We start from the raw sequence: 23956 nt of genomic DNA on the forward strand, positions 1-23956 counted from the left end.
ACCACCGCACTCTAGCCTGGGAGACTGAGCAAGATACTGTCTCCAAAAAAATAAAACCCTGTAAAATCAAGTAACACAATTGATTAAAGAGGTCCTTCCTACCTCTGGGGTGTGTGTCACATACACTGCTTAGAAGAACTATAAAAAATGGAGATCCAGGTGGTGACTGTGGCTCAAAGGGGTAGGGTGCTGGCCCCATATGGCAGAGATGGTGGGTTCAAACCCAGCCCCAGCCAAAAACTGCAAAAAAAGAAAAAGAAAAAGAAATGGAGACCCTGCCTCTAAAAAAAAAAAAAAAAAAGTACTATGAAAGAGAGAACTCCAAGTTGAATGATCTTTATTATTTAGCTATTGATATACAGCGGGCAGACTGTGGAAGCAGTTCCATTTAGAAAACCTTTGCATGCTTAAGGTTCATAAGTTAAAAAAAAAGAGAGAGAGAGAGAGGGAGGATCTTACAGTAACAAAGTACAGTTTAAAACCCCAAACAAAAAATAACACCAATCTTACAAAAACCCTTCTGGAAAATAAACAAGAACACACTTCCTAGCTCTTTTATGAGACTAGCTAACCTTGATTTCAAATTCTGATAAGAATATTAAGAGAAGGGAAAACTATAGCACAATCTCTGCCATAAACATAAATTTTAAAATCACTTAAGAAAATATAAGTAAAATGGATATAGCAATATATAAAAATATATTACATCAGGACAGAGGCTTACTCCAGGTATCCAAGAATGATTAACATGTGAAAATCAATCAACCTGGTCAGTACATTAACAGAAAAGGAGAACAGTATGTAACCACTTCAGTGGATGCACAAAAAGCATTTGACTCCTGAAAATTATGCTCAGAAGTAATGCACGTTCCCTCTGCTCTCCTGCAGACGCCCCAACCTGTTGAACATTGTGACATCTGCCACAGCATCTCATGCTCTAATGTGGGACAAAAATTCAACCACCACTCATGGTTTTACAAAAGATCTCTCAGCAAATTAGGAGCAGAAAGAAAAATCTTTCATCTAATAAAGATTATTTACAAAATAAAAACATTCATAAACCACACTCGGTGAGGAAATATCAGAAAGTCTCCTCAGAGTTCTGGAATGAGGTAAGTTGACCATTTTCACTTCTAGTCCTTGCTGTGCTGGAGGCCTGTCAGGGCAATGAGGTAAGGCCAGCCCCACAAGCCTGAAGAACCAGTAACTCTAACATGACAGCAATGTGAGGGGTGCAAATTAGACCATCACAGCAAAGGAACAGAGGAGAATCCAGAAACAATTCATAGTCACCTACTTAGCACACAGGAAGGGAGCCAGCTGGAAAGGGGAGGCCTCCTGGGAGGTGGGAGGAGGGCTGGCACAGGGGAGATGGGAGACTGATCGAATGTGGGGTGGGATCCTGTCTTTGTGCAATTTTTTTTATGTTTTATTCATTACGCATTTTTTTATTAATTTTGATCTTTAACTATTGTTTATTTTGGTTATTGGAAGGTGTTTTTCTTGGGCCCCATGTAATTTTGCTCCAGATAGATTCTTTGGCTTAATTGTGGTGATGGTTTCAAGAGTTTCCCTCTGGTGTGTTACATGCGTCACATCGCACGCGTTAAGCACGTGCAGTGAGGTGCGAGTCAATTATAGCTCAATACAGCTATTTGTAAAAAAGTAAACCTATAAGAAAAACAGACCACAGGCTTGGTGGACGGGTCATCCTGCTGAAGGTGTCCCCTCTGCGCCTCACCGACAGAGGCCTGGACAATTCCCCGACGCGACGCCCCTGCCCAGGGGACCTGAGACTCCGGCCGCACTTACTTTCTCCCCCGCCCCTCTCTTAGCTCGGCCAGGGATGGGTGGGAGACACCTCCTCACCGCAGGTGGGGAGGCCGGGAGCCCCGCTGGCGGGATGCGAGATGGCTGCCCAAACGTCCATTTCTGGGATCTGTCCCAGGGAAGGATGCTGGCCTTCTAGCCCACTGACAGGTCAAGGTTATTATCCCTACACCTGCTGGGAAGAGGGGAGATTCTGAACTTGGCGATGTTAGGGACAGAGGCTCCAGAAACCTCATTTGCAAAACAAACAGGCGGGGCATAATAGCTCTGTATAATCCTGGCTCTGTGGGAGGCCCGGGAGGGCGGATCCCTTGAGCTCCAGTGTTCCAGGTCAGCCTGAGTAAGAGCTAGACCTCCTCTCCGAAAATTAAAAAAATTAGCAGGGTGCTGTGGCGGGCTCCTGTTGTTCCAGCTACTTGGGAGGCTGAGGCAGGAAGATCACTTCAGCCCAAGAGTTTGCTGTGAGCTATGATGATGCCATGGCACTCTAGGCTGGGCGAGAGATTACACTATATTTTACAAACAAACAAACTGCAGCCACAGTCTGGCTGTGCACTTTTCACTTTCCCCCAGGAAAGCAAGCTGAGACCTCAGGTCCTTCCAGTTCCCAGACAGGGAGTGAGGTCACCCCAGAAGTGGCTGTCCCACAGAGGAAAGGGGAGCCACCCTGGGAACTAAGAACTCTTCCAGGTATGAGGAAAGGTCCAGGAAACGCTAGACTTGGTTATCCCTGCAGGAATAAGGTTAAAACTAATTCCTTACATTTTATGGGGCCAGTGTGGTGACTCATGCCTGTAGCCCCAGCACTTTCTAAGACCCTATAGATAGGATCGCTTGAACCCAAGAGTTTGAGGTTGCAGTGAGTTATGACGACACCACAGCGTTCCAGCTTGAGCAACAGAGGGAGATCCTTACCTGTCTCTTAAGTTAAATTATTCAGAAATATTTCAAATTTTGGCAGCACCCATAGCTCAGCGGGTAGGGCACCAGCCACATACACCAAGGCTGGCAGGTTCAAACCCGGCCCAGGCCTGCTAAACAACAATGACAACGACAACAAAAATAGCTGGGGGGTGTAGTGGGTGCCTGTACTGGGCGCTACTTGGGAGGCTGAGCCAAGAGAATTGCTTGAACCCAAGAGTTTGAGGTTGCTGTGAGCTGTGATGCCAAGCACTCTACTGAAGGCAGCATAGTGAGACTCCGTCTCAAAAGAAAAGATCAAATTTATAAAAAGTATGCCACCACCCACGTATCCACTACCCACCTTAGAAAATGAAAACTACTACAATGCAGAGTCCTGTGTATTCCTCCCAGCCTCACTTCTTCCCTCTTCAGCCTTCCCTCCCATCCACCCTTCTCCCCTGCCAACCCCCACCAACCCGCCTTGCCGCCCTTCTCCCTGGAAGGTTCCAGGCAGAAGATGGAGTCCCAGTTCTGCCCCATACCCAGGCTGGGTTTAAAGAGTGTGAGATTAGTTTCTCTGGCTCTGCCGGTAATCATGTTTCCTGTCCTTACCAGGACTGAAAGCGGTCAGCACCTGTGTGTGTTTCCTTCCCTTTTTGTGCATAAAAGCAAGTCAGCCTTCAGACCTCCTCTCTGCACCCTCTGCAGACCCTCAGCCCCCTGAGTGATTCTGCGCAGGCCGACACTCATTCAGCAATAAGTAAGTGAGGGCTCAAAATGTTTTCCAAGAGAAATAGGATGGCTTTACATTTTACCCTGATGGCATAAACGGAATAACTCTGGGAGGGCAGATAATTTGCTGGGTTTTCTGAAGTTATCAAAACCCAGCGTGGTGGTAGCCCTTTCCATTATCACCAACTTAGTAGGAGGGCAGGTTTACAGTCTGAATTAGTAGCTAAGTGTAAACCCATTTTGGAAATTGCAAAGCCATCCAAATGTTTTGAAAATGCCTTCTTTGCATCTTTATTTCACACCATGGAAAATCAGGGAGAAGACACACACCCATTTTGTATACCTTGAATCCATGAAACAATTTTAACAAGAGGGGATTCCTTAATTACAAGCATCAATTTTGATTCTCTTGCATTTTTTGACAAATAATACTAAAGCCCACTAAATATTCATTCAAAGTCTTAGTAATGAAAGGATTCTTAAATTCGTTAGTTACGACTAATTTCTGGCCTGACATTAATTTCAAGGTCTAGCTTCTTTATCAGCACTGTCACCGTAGTTCTGATGTCAAGTTTTCCTATTTTTCAACTCAAAATGTTTAGAGAGAGAAATGACTTATGTGAGAAAGATGGAATTGATTTCATGTTTATTTTATTTTGACTGTAATATTTACATTCATCTAAAGATTTTATTTCCTGGGCTGCACCCGTGGTTCAGTAGTTAGGGCACCGGCCACATGCACGGGGGCTGGTGGGCTCAAACCTGGCTGGGCCTGCTAAACAAACAACAACAACAACAACAACAAAAAAATAGCCGGGTGTTGTGGCAGGTGCCTGTAGTCCCAGCTACTATGGAGGCTGAGGCAAGAGAATCACTTGAGCCCAAGAGTTTGAGGTTGCTGTGAGCTATGATGTCACAGCACTCTACCGAGGGTGACAAAGTAAAACTCTGTCTCAAAAAAAACAGATTTTATTTCTTATGTATATAGTGTTTTTCAAGTAGAAGAGATAAGATTCAAAGTTCAGAAGATTAAATTCTTTAGTGCATTCAAGAAATGTATACACGTTTCACAGACTCATGTCTACAGGATTACCGCTGAGTTTGTATTATTTCTTCCAGGAGTGTTTCTTGAAGACTTAGCATGTGTAAAGATCAAAGATTTTGGCTTAATTTCATTTTTATCTCCCTGGGATCCTTAGAGACCCCTTCTACTAGATTTATGTAAGCACTTAAGTAGGATGCTGCAATGATCAATAAGGAACCTTAGAATTTGAGAGACAGTAATGCCTTTATTTTCTAATATCCTCTGAAGATAGGCTATTTCTCAAAGGAAACTACTTCCCTGAGTTGACATATTATTACCACTTCAGTAGAAACAAGCAGCTCTTGCCACTCTACTACTTGGACTTCTAAAGGTTGAGGTCTCTATTAGGACCATTGAATCCTCCAGGAATCTTCATTCCATTTACCAGTTCACGAGCAATGTAGGAAAACTCAATCCATTGGGCCTTAATTATCATAAAGCAAAACACTCCCTCACTTTGATCAGATTAAAACTCTAACCAGTTCTACTCTTCTGACCTGAAAATACTTATTTAAGGAGGCTAGAGGCCAGGTGGGCACAGTGGCTCACATCTGTAATCCCAGCACTTGGGAGGCCAAGGAGGGTGGATTGTCGGAGCTCACAGGTCCTGAGACCAGCCTGAGCCAGAGTGAGACCTTGTCTCTAAAAATAGCTGGGTGTTGTGGTGGGCGCCTGTAGTCCCAGCTACTGGGGGAGCTGACACAAGAGAATTGCTTAAGCCCAGGATTTTGAGGTGGCTGTGAGCTAGGACTCCATGGCACTCTACCGAGGATGACAAAGTGAGACTGTGCCTCCAAAAAAATAAAAAAATAAAAACCAAAAAACAAAATAAGGAGGCTAGAGCTACATTCATTCTTCCTGTAGTTCAAAGTTCGTCAGCTTGGTATTATCGAGATTTAGGGGTGGAAAATTCTTTGCTGTGGGGCACTATCCTGTACAATGTGGGATGCTTAGCAGTATCCCTAGCCTCTAAACATTAGGTACTATAAATATACTCCCCTCAAGATATGACAACCAGAAATCTCTCCAGATATTATGTCCCTTAAAGGACAAAACTTCCCTCCCCCACTCTGTTGAGAACAATTGCTCTAGTGTAACAGGGGACAGACTAATTTTAACAAAAAACAGACCTATTTTAATAATTCATACATCAGCACTGCCCAACAGAAATATAATGTTAGCCACATGTCTGATTTTTTTTTAGGCTTTAAATATTTTCATTTGCATATTAAAAATGCATTCCAATAATTAAAATCATGAAAAAAATGACACTCCGATTAAACTTCATTTTACAGCCTGCAGGATACCTTGGGCTAGCTTGGTTTTACTCTAGATTTCACTGTCCTCCCACCCCACTTTTTCCTTCATCAACAAGCAAGCTCTTTTCCTTCCCTACCAGTCAGACAGGCAGATGGGAGAGGCGGACTCAACCTTTACGACCCCAAACTTCCTTCTCAATAGTTCTTTGATGTGAAATGGCAGCAGTCACTTAAACGTGATCCAGTCTCTTTGCATCTTACAGTTAAACAGTCAAAGGCAGGAGAATAAGAAAGCGAAGCTTGTGGAATGTACTGTGGTATTGGCAGTGCTGGTCTCACTGGCCTGTTTGATCCTTCCTTTGGAAAACAATGGATTTTTTTACTTGCGTTTCTGTTTTCTCCGATTTTGACTTATCGAATTTCTGGATCGCAGCTGTATTGGGTTTGTGTTGTTGTTGTTGCAGTTGTCATTAGGCCCAGGCTGGGTTTGAACCCCCCAGCCTGGGTGTATGTGGGCCAGCGCACTGCGCCCGACCCACTAAGCTACAGGAGCTGCCCCACATTGGTTTAAACAATGAAACTCATGTCTCACAGTTCTGGAAGCAGAAGTCCAAGATCAAGGTGTTAGGAGGGGAGTTTTAGTCTGATGTCTCTTCTCTTGGCTTATAGATGGCTGCTGTCTCTCTGTGCACTCACATGACCTCTAGTTTGAGGGCGCCGCAAGAGAAGGCAAACTCCCTGGTATCTTTTCTTTTTATATTAAAAAGATGTTTATATTAACATCTTTCATTGGCTAGACAAAGAGCAGTGTCCAATATAAATTTCTCCAAAACATTTAAGACCTGTGAATTTCTGACCAGTTCACAAAACCACCAACTGACACTTTAGCATGAAGAAAAAAAAACCTAACACACTGTCAGCTCTAAAGACATTACAGAACAGAAACTTCCAAAAGCGATATACAAGCCGTCTTTCTGGGCAAAAGAAAAATATAGCTCATATAATACATTAACAAAAATTCACAAGATTATGTTTTGACATACTTAACAAGCATTCTATTTATATGCAACAAACAAAGCTAAGGAAATAATGTAAGCATTTTTACACAGTAAATTAAGTTACAAGTCATGCACAAGAACAGAACTGCTTGAGCATTAAAAACTGTTCAGGTCCCATCGGGTGGGAGCAAGATGGCAGCCGAGTAACAGCTTCCTTGCATCTGGGCACCGTGAGTCGGGGGAGATAGGACTCCAGGCATCTCTGGCTGGTGGGAACTGCCTATCATCACTCCTATGAGGCTACAGGGAGTCAGCGAGAGACTTCTGGACCCCAAGAGGAGGACTAAAACAGTGGAAAACCGGCAAGTCGTCGCGTGTGTTCAATCCGTCTAAACCCGCCCACAACTGTAAGTTCAGTAGCAGGAGACTGCAAACCAGAAAGGCCTTACCTGTGAACTGTTTTGATGTCCTTGGACTTGGCACTGAGTTGAACTGCCTTGGGGAAGGCCTGAGCGGGAGTGCGGAGAACTTTGGCGTTATCTAGGGCCCCAGTCTGAGCCGCTGAGCCAGACAGAGCTAAAAGTGTTTGGCGGTGGGTCACACAGAGCCATTGTCAGTGATCTGCCCCGGCAAGCTCCGCCCTCAGGGTCACAGAGCTAGAAACGGGTGTGAGCTGGTAACCCAGCAACCAAGTAGCCTAAGGGTGGGGTCTGAGCCGCCTTGCAGCCCTAACCCTCAGGGGCAGAGTGAGACCGGTTTTGGCACACTGGGTAAATGGATAGCCACTTCAGCAGTGATTCCAGCGAGAAAGCTGGGAAAGCTTCTGCTCAGCAAGTTTACAAGTTCAAAGTGCCTTTTAAGAGGGCTGAAGAGAGATTTAGGGTGTCTACCTGCTGGGGTTGGAGAAATCAGCAGCCTCCAGTCGTATCAGAACTGTGACTAACATCTCATACCCCAGAAGACCACGTGTTGCCCAGACAATATTCAATAACATATACAAACTGCTTTGTTTTTGGTTGTGTATTTTTTTCTTTTTTTTTTTTTGTTTGGTTGTTTTTTTTGTTTGTTTGTTTATTTTGACGTTGTTGATGTTCTTTTGTTTTTTAATTTCAATCTTTTCCATACAGATCCCTTTTTCTTTCTCAATTTTTCTAGTTTAATTATAATTTCCTATTGCTGCCTTTTTTAATAACTACAACTTCATTTTTGCTAGTGTTTCTACCACTATCATTTGGTTTTTCACCCAATTTTATCCCCGTAAAGTTTTCTGTTTGCTTGTTTTGGTTTGATTTATAGCATTTTTGTCTTTCCTCTCTACTTGGTGGAGGTGGGGTACTGTGTCTGATCAGGTTAGCAAAGACCTGCTGACCTCAAGGGAACCACCCCACTGGCCACCCCCAGAAGGTGGGGTTTTTTAAGGTTGTGTCAAAGTACCCTACTGTACACCTATATTACCCTGTCTCCCTCTTTCTGTGCCTCTCTTCTTTTTGTCAATATTCCTTATCCCCACCCCCGCTCCTTTCTCTATCTTTCTTTTTTTTCTTATCACTCGGCCCTCCTTTCTTTCATCCCTTTTTTGCTCTTCAACCTTCTCACCCATCTGGTCCTGTAACCCTTAGTCCACAGGCACAAGAATTTAAAGAGCAAGAGGAAGTGAAAGGAAAATTAGGGCAAGGAAACAGATAAAAGAAATCACTCATAAGGAAGAATCAGCAGAAAACTCCAGGCAACATGAAGAACCAGTCCAGAACAACCCCGCCAAGGGACCATGAGGTAGCTACTGCAGAGGATTCCACCTATACAGAAATGTTAGGAATGACAGAAAGGGAATTTAGAATACACATGTTGAAAACAATGAAAGAAATGATGGAAACAATGAAGGAAACTGCTAATAAAGTGGAAAATAACCAAAAGGAAATCCAAAAACAGAATCAAATCAGAGATGAACGATATGAAGAATATAAAAAGGATATAGCAGAGCTGAAGGAAATGAAACAGTCAATCAGGGAACTTAAAGATGCAATGGAAAGTATCAGCAACAGGTTAGACCACACAGAAGAAAGAATTTCAGAGGTAGAAGACAAAGTTCTTGAGATAACTCAGATAGTAAAAGAGGCAGAAAAGAAGAGAGAGAAAGCAGAACGTTCACTGTCAGAATTATGGGACTTTATGAAGCGTTCCAACATACGAGTTATAGGAATTCCAGAAGGGGAAGAAGAATGCCCCAGAGGAATGGAAGCCATACTAGAGAATATTATAAAAGAAAATTTCCCAAACATCACCAAAGATTCTGACACACTGCTTTCAGAGGGATATCGGACCCCAGGTTGCCTCAACTCTAACAGAACTTCTCCAAGACACATTGTGATGAACCTGTCCAAAGTCAAGACAAAAGAAAAGATTCTGCAAGCTGCCAGGAGTAAGCGCCAGTTGACCTACAGGGGCAAATCCATCAGAGTGACCGCAGACTTCTCTAATGAAACTTTCCAAGCAAGAAGACAATGGTCATCTACCTTTAATCTACTTAAACAGAACAATTTTCAGCCCAGAATTCTGTACCCTGCTAAGCTAAGCTTCAAAATTGACAGAGAAATCAAATCATTTACGGATATACAAACATTGAGGAAATTCGCCACAACAAGACCAGCTCTACGGGAAATACTTCAACCTGTTCTTCACACTGACCACCACAATGGATCAGCAGCAAAGTAAGAACTCAGAAATCAAAGGACAGAACCTAACCCCCACACTGATGCAAAAGATAAAACTAAGCAATGGACTCTCACCAAATAAGACGAATAGAATACTACCACACTTATCAATTATCTCCATAAATGTTAATGGCTTGAATTCCCCACTGAAGAGACATAGATTGGCTGACTGGATTAAAAAACACAAGCCATCCATTTGCTGTCTGCAAGAAACACACCTGGCTTCAAAAGACAAATTAAAGCTCCGAGTCAAGGGTTGGAAGACAATTTTTCAGGCAAATGGAATTCAGAAGAAAAGAGGAGTTGCAATATTATTTTCAGATACATGTGGATTTAAAGCAACTAAAGTCAAAAAAGACAAAGATGGTCACTTTATATTGGTCAAGGGAAAACTACAACAAGAAGACATTTCAATTCTAAATATTTATGCACCCAATTTAAATGCTCCCAGATTCTTGAAGCAGATCTTATTCAGTCTGAGCAATATGATATCTGATAAAACCATCATAACAGGGGACTTTAACACACCTCTTACAGAGCTGGACAGATCCTCTAAACAGAAATTAAACAAAGATATAAGAGATTTAAATGAGACCCTAGAACAACTATGCTTGATAGGCGCATATAGAACACTCCACCCCAAAGATAAAGAATATACATTCTTCTCATCACCCCATGGAACATTCTCCAAAATTGATCATATCCTGGGACACAAAGCAAATATCAACAGAATCAAAAGAATTGAAATTTTACCTTGTATCTTTTCAGACCATAAGGCACTAAAGGTGGAACTCAACTCTAACAAAAATGCTCGACCCCACCCAAAGGCATGGAAATTAAACAATCTTCTGTTGAATAACAGATGGGTGCAGGAAGAAATAAAACAGGAAATCATTAACTTCCTTGAGCATAACAACAATGAAGACACAAGCTACCAAAACCTGTAGGATACTGCAAAAGCAGTTTTGAGAGGAAAATTCATCGCTTTAGATGCCTACATTCGAAAAACAGAAAGAGAGCACATCAACAATCTCACAAGAGATCTTATGGATTTGGAAAAAGAAGAACAATCTAAGCCTAAACTCAGTAGAAGAAAAGAAATATCCAAAATCAAATCAGAGATCAATGAAATTGAAAACAAAAGAATCATTCAGAAAATTAATGAAACAAGGAGTTGGTTTTTTGAAAAAATAAATAAAATAGATAAACCATTGGCCAGACTAACTAGAAATAGAAAAGTAAAATCTCTAGTAACCTCAATCAGAAACGATAAAGGGGAAATAACAACTGATCCCACAGAGATACAAGAGATCATCTCTGAATACTACCAGAAACTCTATGCCCAGAAATGTGACAATGTGAAGGAAATGGATCAATATTTGGAATCACACCCTCTCCCTAGACTTAGCCAGGAAGAAATAGAGCTCCTGAACAGACCAATTTCAAGCACTGAGATCAAAGAAACAATAAAAAAGCTTCCAACTAAAAAATGCCCTGGTCCAGATGGCTTCACTCCAGAATTCTATCAAACCTTCAAGGAAGAGCTTATTCCTGTACTGCAGAAATTATTCCAAAAAACTGAGGAAGAAGGAATCTTCCCCAACACATTCTATAAAGCAAACATCACCCTGATACCAAAACCAGGAAAAGACCCAAACAAAAAGGAGAATTTCAGACCAATCTCACTCATGAATATAGATGCAAAAATTCTCAACAAAATCCTAGCCAATAGATTACAGCTTATCATCAAAAAAGTCATTCATCATGATCAAGTAGGCTTCATCCCAGGGATGCAAGGCTGGTTTAACATACGCAAGTCCATAAACGTTATCCACCACATTCACAGAGGCAAAAATAAAGATCACATGATCCTCTCAATAGATGCAGAAAAAGCATTTGATAAAATCCAGCATCCTTTTCTAATTAGAACACTGAAGATTATAGGCATAGGTGGCACATTTCTAAAACTGATTGAAGCTATCTATGACAAACCCACAACCAATATTTTACTGAATGGAGTAAAACTGAAAGCTTTTCCTCTTAGAACTGGAACCAGACAAGGTTGTCCTCTGTCACCTTTACTATTCAACATAGTGCTGGAAGTTCTAGCCAATACAATTAGGCAAGACAAAGAAATCAAGGGAATCTAAATGGGAGCAGAGGAGGTCAAACTCTCCCTCTTTGCTGACGACATGATCTTATACTTAGAGAACCCCAAAGACTCAACCACAAGACTCCTAGAAGTCATCAAAAAATACAGTAATGTTTCAGGATATAAAATCAATGTCCACAAGTCAGTAGCCTTTGTATACACCAATAACAGTCAAGATGAGAAGCTAATTAAGGACACAACTCCCTTCACCATAGTTTCAAAGAAAATGAAATACCTAGGAATATACCTAACGAAGGAGGTGAAGGACCTCTATAAAGAAAACTATGAACTCCTCAGAAAAGAAATAGCAGAGGATATTAACAAATGGAAGAACATACCATGCTCATGGATGGGAAGAATCAACATTGTTAAAATGTCTATACTTCCCAAAGCAATCTACCTATTCAATGCCATTCCTATCAAAGTACCTACATCGTACTTTCAAGATTTGGAAAAAATGATTCTGCGTTTTGTATGGAACCGGCAAAAACCCCGTATAGCTAAAGCAGTTCTTAATAACAAAAATAAAGCCGGGGGCATCAGCATACCAGATTTTAGTCAGTACTACAAAGCCATAGTGGTCAAGACAGCATGGTACTGGCACAAAAACAGAGACATAGACACTTGGAATCGAATTGAACAGCAAGAAATGAAACTAACATCTTACAACCACCTAATCTTCGATAAACCAAACAAGAACTTACCTTGGGGGAAAGACTCCCTATTCAATAAATGGTGTTGGGAGAACTGGATGTCTACATGTAAAAGACTGAAACTGGACCCACACCTTTCCCCACTCACAAAAATTGATTCAAGATGGATAAAGGACTTAAATTTAAGGCATGAAACAATAAAAATCCTCAAAGAAAGCATAGGAAAAACACTGGAAGATATTGGCCTGGGGGAAGACTTCATGAAGAAGACTGCCATGGCAATGGCAACAACAACAAAAATAAACAAATGGGACTTCATTAAACTGAAAAGCTTCTGTACAGCTAAGGAGACAATAACCAAAGCAAAGAGACAACCCACACAATGGGAAAGGATATTTGCATATTTTCAATCAGACAAAAGCTTGATAACCAGAATCTATAGAGAACTCAAATTAATCCACATGAAAAAAACCAACAATCCCTTATATCAATGGGCAAGAGACATGAACAGAACTTTCTCTAAAGACGACAGACGAATGGCTAACAAACACATGAAAAAATGTTCATCATCTCTATATATTAGAGAAATGCAAATCAAAACATCCCTGAGATATCATCTAACCCCAGTGAGAATGGCCTACATCACAAAATCTCAAAACTGCAGATGTTGGCGTGGATGTGGAGAGAAGGGAACACTTTTACACTGCTGGTGGGACTGCAAACTAGTACATCCTTTCTGGAAGGAAGTATGGAGAAACCTCAAAGCACTCAACCTAGACCTCCCATTCGATCCTGCAATCCCATTACTGGGCATCTACCCAGAAGGAAAAAAATCCTTTTATCATAAGGACACTGGTACTAGACTGTTTATTGCAGCTCAATTTACAATCGCCAAAATGTGGTAACAGCCTAAATGCCCACCAACCCAGGAATGGATTAACAAGCTGTGGTATATGTATACCATGGAATACTATTCAGCCATTAAAAAAAATGGAGACTTTACATCCTTCGTATTAACCTGGATGGAAGTGGAAAACATTATTCTTAGTAAAGCATCACAAGAATGGAGAAGCATGAATCCTATGTACTCAATCTTGATATGAGGACAATTAATGACAATTAAGGTTATGGGGGGGGAAGCAGAAAGAGGGATGGAGGGAGGGGGGTGGGGCCTTAGTGTGTGTCACACTTTATGGGGGCAAGACATGATTGTAAGAGGGACTTTACCTAACAATTGCAATCAGTGTAACTGGCTCATTGTACCCTCAATGAATCCCCAACAATAAAAAAAAAAAAACAAAACTGTTCAGGTCCATTGTCATACTCTAAATGTTGGCTCTTAAACCATTTTTGGCTACATACAGGCAAAGATTATTATATAGTCAGCAGTTAATAAATTTTCTTTCTTTCTTTTTTGGGATTTTTTTTTTTTTTTTTTTGCAGTTTTTGGCCGGGGCTGGGTTTGAACCCGCCACTGACATATGGGGCCAGCGCCCTACTCCTTCAGCCACAGGTGCCCCCCATAAATTTTCAATAATTTAAGACATGGTAGCTTTAAAAAAGTAGACTAAGAATGGTCTTGATAAGGCAGGTAAAACATCTTAGTAGAACTAAACTCACAGAATCTTCTGCCAATATTTTTAAATATTCAGATTGAAACTGAAAGGTTTTGAATATTTTGTGGGTGTTAAACGGCTTTATTTTTTTTTTTTGACTGACTGACTCAAGCATAATACTCAAATAGATTGAAACCGAAAGGTTTTGAATATTTTGTGGGTTATCAGATGGCTTTACTTTTTTTTTTGACTGACTTACTCAAGCATAACACTGAAATATTCAGATTGAAACCGAAAGGTTTTGAATATTTTGTGGGGATCAAATGTATTTACTTTTTTTTTTAACTGACTCAAGCAGAGCAAGTCAGGTAAGCTCCATGTGCACACGCACACATGCACACACGGGGTGAAAGATTGTGTGGTATTAAAACAAATGGAAACTTGCAAGCATAACACTGTGCTTTTTATGTTTTTGTTTTTAACCTGCTTTCTGTGCCACAAAATACCAAGTATTTCTGGTCCTCTTTGATTTTATTTATTATTTATTTATTTATTTTCTTTTTGAGAAAGAAAAGGTATCGCCCTGGGTAGAGTGCCGTGGTGTCACAGTTCACAGCAACCTCAAACTCTTGGGCTTAATCGATTCTCTTGCCTCAGCCTCCCAAGTAGCTGGGACTACAGGTGCCTGCCATAATGCCTGGCTATTTTTTGGTCATAATTGTCATTGTTGCTTAGTGGCTGGTGCCCTACTCACTGAGCTACGGCTGCTGAACTTTTAGTTACTTTTGAATGATCAAAGCCCTCCCCAACTAGACCACTTGTGATTTGTCAGTTATTCCATTGCAAGTGCAGGCTGTCGGGAGTAGTCTTTAAATTTGAGATCATGTTGTTTAAACAATATATTCTTTTATATTGTCCAGTAGTCCTTAGACAGATGAGAGTCGAGTTCCCATGGAGGTTGGAACATACTTCACATAAGACTGATTTTAATTTAATTTCAGCACTTTCATAGAAGGGACTGTCCCAGATCCGTAACTGTTCAATGTTGTGTTCAGTTCACAGTGTATCAAGCACTAGTGTTACCATGGTTTGGTTTCAAATAACCCTTTATATATAATTTTATATTTATATATACATAGTTACATCAAAACTGATACTGCATAGTATAACTGGAAGAAAGAACTAAACTTTTAAAGGATACACTGAAAGGATGGAGTTTGTGAACACAATAAATAAAAGTTCCCTCCCCTCCTCAAACCTCTGCCCCAACAAAACAAAAACAAAAAACCAGTGGTAATGTACATGGAAAATTGTGCACAGAAGATTTTTTTTTTCTAAAAAGTGGATTCAGGGGCGGTGCCTGTGGCTCAAGGAGTAGGGTAGTGGCCCCAAATACCAAAGATGGTGCGTTCAAATCCAGCCCTGGCCAAAAACTACAAAAAAAAAAAAAAAGTAGATTCAGGAGCATGTCCAATTATAAACGATTGTTAGGAAAATCATATAAAACAATGGAATACATAAAAGTGTCAAGAGTAATCGTCAGGGTGTGAAATTCCTTGGTGGCCAGATGCCCATGGTAAGCAGGAATCATCCTGGCAGCATCATTAAGAGGTCGATGTCCACGGAAGATTCTCCAGGGGTGCAAGCAGCATGGGCAGGTGGAGGATTTGAATTTTATACCCTAATTCATAGTTTTCACAATTCCTTGTGCAATTTCAGAAAGATTCGTCATTTACTGCGGACGTGTCTCCCTTGGCGTGGAGGAGGGTGAGGAGCCCTTGTCTCTGCTCTCTGCCCCCAGCTGCTCAGGTTCTGCTGTTCTGACCCTGCACTGGAGGTCACTGTGGATGAGGACGGCGAGGAGGAGCCAGTCTTTTCCTTAAAGTCTATGATAATGACGGGGACGTTGCCTGCAGTGCTCCTGTCCACGTTTTTCAGCCGGGGCCTGGCGCTGTGATTCGTTTCGCTGGTCTTTGTTGTACCATTTGCAGACTGGATAGTGTTTGCTTCGCTGCGAGGATCTTTCAGAATATCAGACTTTGGTTTTGCTTTTTTGTTGGTATTTTTCTTGGTAACACTAGGGCTAATTTCCTTATCTTTCTCAGGTTTCTCTTTGTCTTGCTTTTCAACTTTCTCTTCCTTTTTAGTGGGTGGTGGAGTGGCCTATTGCTGTGCCACTTGCGGGGCCACCCGCTGAGAATTGATCCGAGGTTTTCGGGTGGAGGCGCCTTTCCTACATCACAGATGCTGCGCTTAAAGGCTGCCGCACTGTTTCTGAAGGTGCAGACCCTGCAATCCCAAAAGCCTTCATCTGCAGCAGGTTCCGCTTGTCTTTTTGGCCTGGTCGGGCTCTTCTTGTCGCCCATGGTCAGGATTGGGCTGTATCCCCCTCCCGCAGCTGAAACCCCCGTGGCTCAGAGGAGGAACGCCGGGAGTCGTCGCGGACCGTCCCCCTTCCCTCCCTCGCGCCCGGCCTCTAGGGCTCGAACTCTGGCCGCTGCCAGTCTCCGGATCAGACTCTCCGGTATCTTTTCTTACAGGGACATCATCCCGTCAAATCCGCACCCCACCCTTATGACGTCCAGTGGCTTTAATTCCTTGCTCAGCAGCCCTATGCCCACACTGGGGGCTAGGACTCCAACATTGGGATTTGGACGTGGGGGTGGGGCACACCTATTCAGTCTTTAACAATGACCCACCAAACTATGAAAATCAAAAAATAATTACAGTTCAAGAATGATTTGAACCTTCAGGAGCTGTTTTATAGAACAATAAGCAGAACCGAGCTTGGAAATTGCGATGTAAACTCAGTTTTGGAACTTGGTCGGCCGCCCCAAAGCAAGCTAACCGAAACGGAGCCATGGAGGGTCACAGCGTGGAAGAGCTCCGGGCGCAGAGCCGGACGAGGCAGAGAAGCTGCAGCAAGAGCTGAGCTCCTTCTAGGCAACCTGCTGGCTTCTGACCGGAACCCCCCAACCGGGCTACGACCCACGCCGGAGGCCGAGCTGCGGGCCCTGGCGCCGGACAACACGCAGCCTCTACTCAACCAGCTGTGGCAGCTGCCCTGGGAGCGCAGGGAGGAGGCTCTGGTGGCGCGGCTGCCTGAGCCCACTCCGCGCCTCCCGCGGGAGAAGCCGGTTCCCGGCTGTGACCACTTATTCGCTGGCAGCAGTTCGCGCGCGGCAAGGGCATCTGTCCGAAGAAAGACCACTGTGCTGTGGGACGAGGTGAGCGGCCAGCGCGCCCGGAAGGACACCAACGAATGGCTGATTGAAGTGCCAGACAGTGTCGACCCCTTGAAGGACCAGTTCGCCAAGCGGATTCAAGCCCAGAAGCAACAGGTGGCCGAGAACCAGCTGAACCCGCTGCGGAACCAGGCCCGTGCGCGTAAGCCGCAGCAGCCCAGTCCCGCACACCTACCCGACACCAGAGTAAGGAGGAGCTGGGCGGCGCCGTGCAGGTGGCCAAGGTCTCCAGGAGCGCCTGCCCAAGGAGAAGAGAAACCCCTCTGGGGGACTTTGCAGCTGAGGGAGAACCAGCTGGAACTGCTTCGACTTATGAACTGCAAAAAACCTCGGCTGGATGTGACGAGGGCCACCGGGAAGCGGATGAGGGAGGAGGAAAAAGAGCCAGAAGGACAAAAGGAAGGGGAGAGGGACGGAGGGTCTGCAGGGAAGGGGCAAGGGGCCCACCCAGCCAGGGAGGGAAGAGGAAAGGGTGCTTGGGACGTAAGATGAATTCCAGGCCGCCTGTCTTGGGTGGCAAGAGGGAGGAAAAAGGAGCAAGTAATAGTTTCACCGGTAACAATAAAGCAAAACCTGTATGTATGCTGAACGTTAAGCTCCAGGAACTGTGGGAGGATGCGGGAGGAAGTGGCCGCTGCCTCCACTGAGCTTGAAGGGGCAGATTGCTCAAGAGAGTTGAGTGTTGCTCAAACCTGATTTGAGCAACATTTAAGTGTTGCTCAAATCAGGCTTTCCCACAACTGGGACTTTGGCAGAAGATGCCAGGAAATAATGTGATTGAGCCTGGGAATGAGTTCCATTCTTAAACAGCCATTTTTCTTTCTTTTTAACTTTGGATATGGGAGAAGGGAGAGTTGGTAATGTTTCAGAGATTTACAATAGGTTGACGTATAGACTTCTGGATTATTTTTATAACAAACTTGTATATTTATCAAAGGGAGAAGGGAAAGACTACAACCATTTTCAAAATGAGACTGACAAGAAATTTCTAAAAGTTACTTAATAAATGTGTGTATCTAGTGCTGCTTTTAACTTTTTAACTATTGGTAGAAATTGTTAAGGGAAGTCAGTTAACCTAGATACCTGTTTGTTTACTTTTTTAAAAACACAATTAGATTATAATGGTTTCAGCAAGACCATTTTTATTAGAAAAATTGTTTTCTTTTGAAATCAAATATATCGCAAGTGTACTGCAACTGAAGTCTTTTGAAAAGGATTTGACGATTTTCAACACTGAACACATTGATTTGCTATAAATGATAAATTTAGGCCTCATTATATAATGGTAATTCTTATTAAAACAGAAAATACCTAGATCTTTATTAACAGTTAAAGCCCCAGTTTTTTTAAAGCTTGACTTCAGGTAGAGTCTGTTTTGGGAAAAGAGAGAAACTCGAAAAATCCTTAATTAAAACATTATCTTTGGATGCATTTGTCACATTGATCTGAACTGGTTTGATTAGGGGGTGAAATATTTATAGTTGCCCTGTGTCTCTTTCCTGTCCATCAATCTTCCAGTTTTAGCCCAGTAAAATCATCTCTAAAAATATCTCAAAAAGATTCAGATTTCATAACAACAGGTTAATAAAAATGCAAATGCTCGGAAAAAAACAAAAATAAACTCACTGATTTTTAAAAACAATACCTTTCCTAGTTCCCTCCCCCTTAGGGCCGATAAACACCTTTAGAACCAGATTTTGGTCTCCAATAATATTTCCCACTGAAAGCCATAGAAAACAGGTTAATGTTGGTTTTCTCTGGACCTATAATTCATCTGTTCAGTGACTACTAATGTTTACCCTCTGAGTAATGGTTTTTGCCTTCATATACCAGTCCCTATCTTCAGTGCAGAAATTCTGAGCTTCATCAATGATGATATGTTGAATGCTGACTATATTTAAAGTCTTTTTCTTTCTTTCTTTCTGAGACAGAGTCTCACTGTGTCACCCTGGGTAGAGTGCTGTGGCTCACAGCAACCTCAAACTCTTAGACTCAAATGATCCTCCTGCCTTAGCCACCTGAGTAGCTGGGATTACAAGCATGTGCCACAGCACCCAGCCTGTTTTTCTATTTTTAGTAGAGATGGGGTCTTATTCTTGCTCAGGCTAGCCTCAAACTCCTGAGCTCAGGCATTGCACCCCCTTAGCCTTCTAAAGAGCTAGGATTACAGGTGGGAGCCACCGTACACTGCTGTTTAAAGTCATTTTTCATGAAAGTTTTCCAGGCCACTGCCTCAGAGATGATTTTTTTACTGTAAAACTTAAAATGACACATTCAGGTTTTCTTTAACTAAAAGAAGGAAGAAAATTACTCGATCATGCTCCCTGAACATGTTGCCATAGACCCCTTTACCACTTAAATCTCAAGAAACAAGGTGACTTGCAGAGAAAATTAAACCCAAGTTAAATAATGCTTAGAGACATAAGGTCCACTGCTTACCTGATAAAGCTCCTCAGAGTCTGGTTCTCACAAATGTAGAGAATTCCATCTTCCCCACAGTGAAACACAATCCTGATTTTCTCCATGATCTTCCTGGTCATGACAGTCTTCCCTGAGCGGGCAAGCCATGGACAAACAATTCTCTGTCCTTGCACAGGTTTTTGAAAAATAGCTCATACTGTTGGGCTGTGAGCAGATTTAAAACCTCACAGCTGAGCTGGTCACTCAGGAGGGACCTGAAGCTGAGGAGGACGATCACCAGGGCCTGCAGCAAGGCTTCCTCTTGCTGGGTGTCCACAAGGGAATAGGACCTGGGGTAACCTATCGGACAGACTGCACCCCCCAAGCTCTCTGTGTTGCTCTCAGCACGCAGGCAGAGGACCTTCACCATGATGTACAGCTTCCCAGTGTAGCCCCCCATGTTCACCAGCTTCTGCTTCAAAGTAAAGGCTATGAAGGTGCAGTAGCCCTGCCCCCAGCCTCCTGCTCCCCGAGAATGGTGTAGAGAATGAGGGGCTGTTCTGTGCTATCAGCAGAGCATCACAGATGACTCCCTCCTTCTCTTGCAAGTTCAGGTTGACAGCCCAGCTTCTGGAGAAGATCAAAATTCCCTGGGAGAAAGGACGCCTTTCCCTGTGTATTAACTCCTCCAGTCCTTCATGCTCTGAGACCAGCTCCTGCCAGAGGGATTCGGGGGTATGTCTCAAATGATCCGATGGCACTAGATGTGGAAAAAATAGAAAAGATTTTTTAAAAGGTATTTGCATTATTATGTATAGATCACATCTTACATCTGAAAGGAAGCATAGGTCCTCTGCCCCGTCTGGGCTGGGGCTGCCGGCCCGGCGGAGGAGCGGGCAGAGAGCAAAGGTTGGCGTTTCCGCGCTCAGACCTTCGCCTTAGGGGCCCGGCATCCTGACCATGGAGCCCGGCTCCTGAGAAAGGCGGCGAGCGGCCACCCGCGCTGACCCGAGGGCGCCGGCGGACGGCGGGGGACGGAGGCGGCGGGGGCGGCGGAGAGCGGGCTGCGCCCCGGGCCCCGGAGCGCGCGGAGAGGGCACCTCGCCACCCTGCTGGAGCGATACGAGCCGCTGGAGGAGCCGGCCGCGGGCGAGAAGCCCAAGAGATCCCGGCAGAAGCAGAAGTACGGCAAGAATGTCGAGAAGGTCATCACCAAAGGACGCCGCTAGGTGGTCATCGGCCTGCAGGGATTCGCCGCGGCCTCTGCTGCCCCCTTTTGGAGTCGCTACCAGCGCGGTTTCCTTTGTGCGCTAAAGATCCGGAGCTGCTTGGGCAGGCACAGCGGAATGAATGGAGCCTCTGCCCTGGGAACAACAAACCCAGGAGCAATTCAGACTAGAACTCATAGGACACTTAGAAGAGAAAAAAAATGTGTTTGTTGAATCGGATGAGGGTTAGGAATGAGTCATCCCTACCTATCTGCTGAGCTTTTAGTGACTCTCAGACACATGTGGATCTGATGATCAGTCCCTGCAGAGGATGACGTGGTTAGGTTTGGGATTTGAGCTGGTCCGCTAAAGCCTGAGCCTTCGGGTGAAGGTGGCAGGTGCTGACACTTGACAGATTTGAGCGGTGTGGGCGGGAAACAGAGTGGTGATTTCCACCGGGAAGAAAGGGTGTTGACCTCAAATACTCTGCTATATTCTCCTGGAAAGGTCATGGGTCTCTGTTCTGAGGGCAGCCCAGGAGTTGTTTATTTACCCACTTGTCCTCCCCTGTCCTACTCCTCTGCCACTCTGTCACCAGGAGTTTAATTACAGGCTTGAGAAGAAGGAAGGGAGAGAAAACCTCTTTGAAGGCTATGATGCTTTGATAACCGTGTTGACATGTGTCATGACGGTGTAAAGTAGATAAAGCTTGTCATTTCTCACCCCCCCCCAAAATAAAAGGGGGCATAATGTCCCCTCACAAAGAATTGTCCAATTTAGGAAAAGTCCGTCTGGTGCACCTCTCTTTAACCCACACCCTACAAATCTGATGAACTGAATCAGTTGCCCTTCTGTGTATCTCATGGACAGTGGAGTGTGTCTATGGAATTTATGGACCTTAGAAAAAGAAAACCATATATGTATTAAATTATTCTTGTATCTCAGATTCCTACTGTGGAATGTCAAAAAATCTTTGGATAAGCTAATAACTACAAAGATCTCAGATAAGTAAGAAAACTACAGTATCTGGTTGAAATGGGCCAAAGGCAGACCCAATATAGTAATTATCAGTTCCTTGACAACTACTGAGACACACTTAGGACATTTGTATATAATGTTCTACTGACAGATCTCACATTTAATATGTTCACTGTGTGAAGTTAAACCTGCCACTTTCCTCCTCTAGAAATCTCAGTTTCCTTTGCCAAGTAGGCACTCCTGGACAAAACCTTGCTAAAAAAAATATTTGGGCAGTGGGGAGACAGGTTTAACAAATATTGTCCATCATCTTGAATTCTTATTTCTTTTTACAGACACAATTCCTGCATCTCGGAAGCTGACCGTAAGTGACCAATTACTCCACAGTGCCCCCTCCCTTGCCTACACTTATATGAGTGTAGTGATTTCCAACCCAGCAGAGCATCGGAATAATTTGAGAATCCTGCTGAAATGCATGTGCCCAGGCCTCATCCCTGAAAACTACATGTCTGTAAGTTCTTGGCAGGAACATGGACATCTGCATGTTTAACTACTTCCTGCAGTATTTCTGACAATCAGTCAGATTTGCAACCACTAAGCTAGATGCTCTCTAGGGTACCTGAAACTCATTCCCAAGAGGCTTGTGGCATTTTCACTTTACATACTTGAATTTGCATAACACGATCTCTCACAGATTTGTTTTTAACCAAGTGTATTAAATCATCTCCCTTTCTCTTAAAATAGAAACTGGCAGTGTGAACCTAGAAACAAACATTGTTGGGTGGCGTCCGTGGCTCAGTGAATAGGGCACCGGCTCCATAAACTGAGGGTGGCGGGCTCGAACCCGACCCCAGCCAAACTGCAACAACAGCAACAAAAAAAGAAAATCAAACATTGTTGGAGATCTGCTTTATGTTCCAGACCATTGTTAGAATATGCTTATCTGTAAAGTAAGGGCTTATGGGATAGACTCAGCTGAGATGCAAATGCCTCAGCCAACTCTGAAATTAACTCTGAGAGAAAGAACGTTTGATCCTTTTGGATTTCACCCCTCACATTTGAATAGGCTATCTAAGGCTGTGCCTAAATTTCACTGAACAGACACTTCACCCTTCCTTGATTCTATGTCAAGGTTCCTGAAGATCCACCATTTAAAGCTCTTGTTGGGGATCTTGACTGATGCTCTTCTATTCAGGATAATGCTTCCTCTTCCATGTTTGACTAGGTCTTTCCTGGAGTTTTAGTGAAACGTAAAGCCCTCTCTTTCAAAATTCTAATCCTGTGTTTTATCTTCCTGCACAGGCAGCTGCACTCATCCCAACCAAAACAAACCTCAACCAACAGTGGCTCTTGACTCTCAGAGTTGATCTCATGCTAAAGTGAAGAACAAGGTCATTGTTATGAGGTTCTAGAAAATTCCATGTAGAGGATTGTAATAAAGGAATCCATTTCCAATTTTTCCCTTTACTGCTTCTTTGGTGGGAAATCACCATTCACAAGATACCTGATTTTCACATTTTCTCACTCAGTAAAACCTTCCCCTATATGGAAATTAGGAAGAATTGAAGAAGGTAAATTTCAGCAGGTGTGAGGAGCTGAATGTTACAGAGAATTAAGAAGGACCTAGAGGGCGGCGCCTGTGGCTCACTCGGTAAGGCACCGGCCCCACATACGGAGGGCGGCGGGTTCAAACCCGGCCCCGGCTGAACTGCAACCAAAAAATAGCTGGGCGTTGTGGCAGGCGCCTGTAGTCCCAGCTAATCAGGAGGCTGAGGCAGGAGAATCGCTTAAGCCCAGGAATTGGAGGTTGCTGTGAGCTGTGAGATACCACGGCACTCTACCGAGGGCCATAAAGTGAGACTCTGTCTCTACAAAAAAAAATAAAAGAAGGACCTAGAAATGCCCAACAGGCAGAGAGGATAGGGAGGGAGGAGCTTGCTCCCTCTTACCTGGGTCTGTATCTACCGCCCTGCCGACCCATTCCTAGGCTGTCACGTCGCAGATGTGCTTGTCATTCACCATCCAAGATTTGGGGTCTTTTGAGAACATTCCACAGTAGGATGGCTCTACTTTAATCACACAGAGATAATCATACAACTCTTCTCCTTTAAACACATCTATGATTTTGATTACCTTTTCCAAAGAGTAGTGATTAACTTTCTCTTTTGCACATCCCAGGACTTTCTCTTATTATCCACACTAATAAAAAGATTGCCTCCTGCAGTGTTAGCAAAAGCAGAGATTTAC

The 23956-nt window shown here is 43.4% G+C and overlaps 1 protein-coding gene and 3 pseudogenes across 1 annotated transcript in view; 2 read left to right on the forward strand and 2 right to left on the reverse strand.

Annotated features, from left to right (window-relative positions):
• SLFN12L (schlafen family member 12 like) overlaps positions 1 to 23956 on the reverse strand; it is a 94734-nt gene that overhangs the window by 58979 nt on the left and 11799 nt on the right. The window contains exon 4 of the mRNA XM_053570744.1: positions 19563 to 20283. Coding sequence (XP_053426719.1) covers positions 19563 to 19663 — 101 coding nt within the window. The 5' untranslated portion in view covers positions 19664 to 20283. The remainder of the gene's footprint in view (positions 1 to 19562; positions 20284 to 23956) is intronic.
• LOC128570570 (RING1 and YY1-binding protein-like) lies at positions 15594 to 16244 on the reverse strand (annotated as a pseudogene).
• On the forward strand, positions 16729 to 17770 carry LOC128570165 (ribosome biogenesis regulatory protein homolog; annotated as a pseudogene).
• On the forward strand, positions 20109 to 20837 carry LOC128571082 (required for drug-induced death protein 1-like; annotated as a pseudogene).

This window comes from Nycticebus coucang, chromosome 18, assembly GCF_027406575.1.
Source record: "Nycticebus coucang isolate mNycCou1 chromosome 18, mNycCou1.pri, whole genome shotgun sequence".
Classification (NCBI taxonomy): domain Eukaryota; kingdom Metazoa; phylum Chordata; class Mammalia; order Primates; family Lorisidae; genus Nycticebus; species Nycticebus coucang.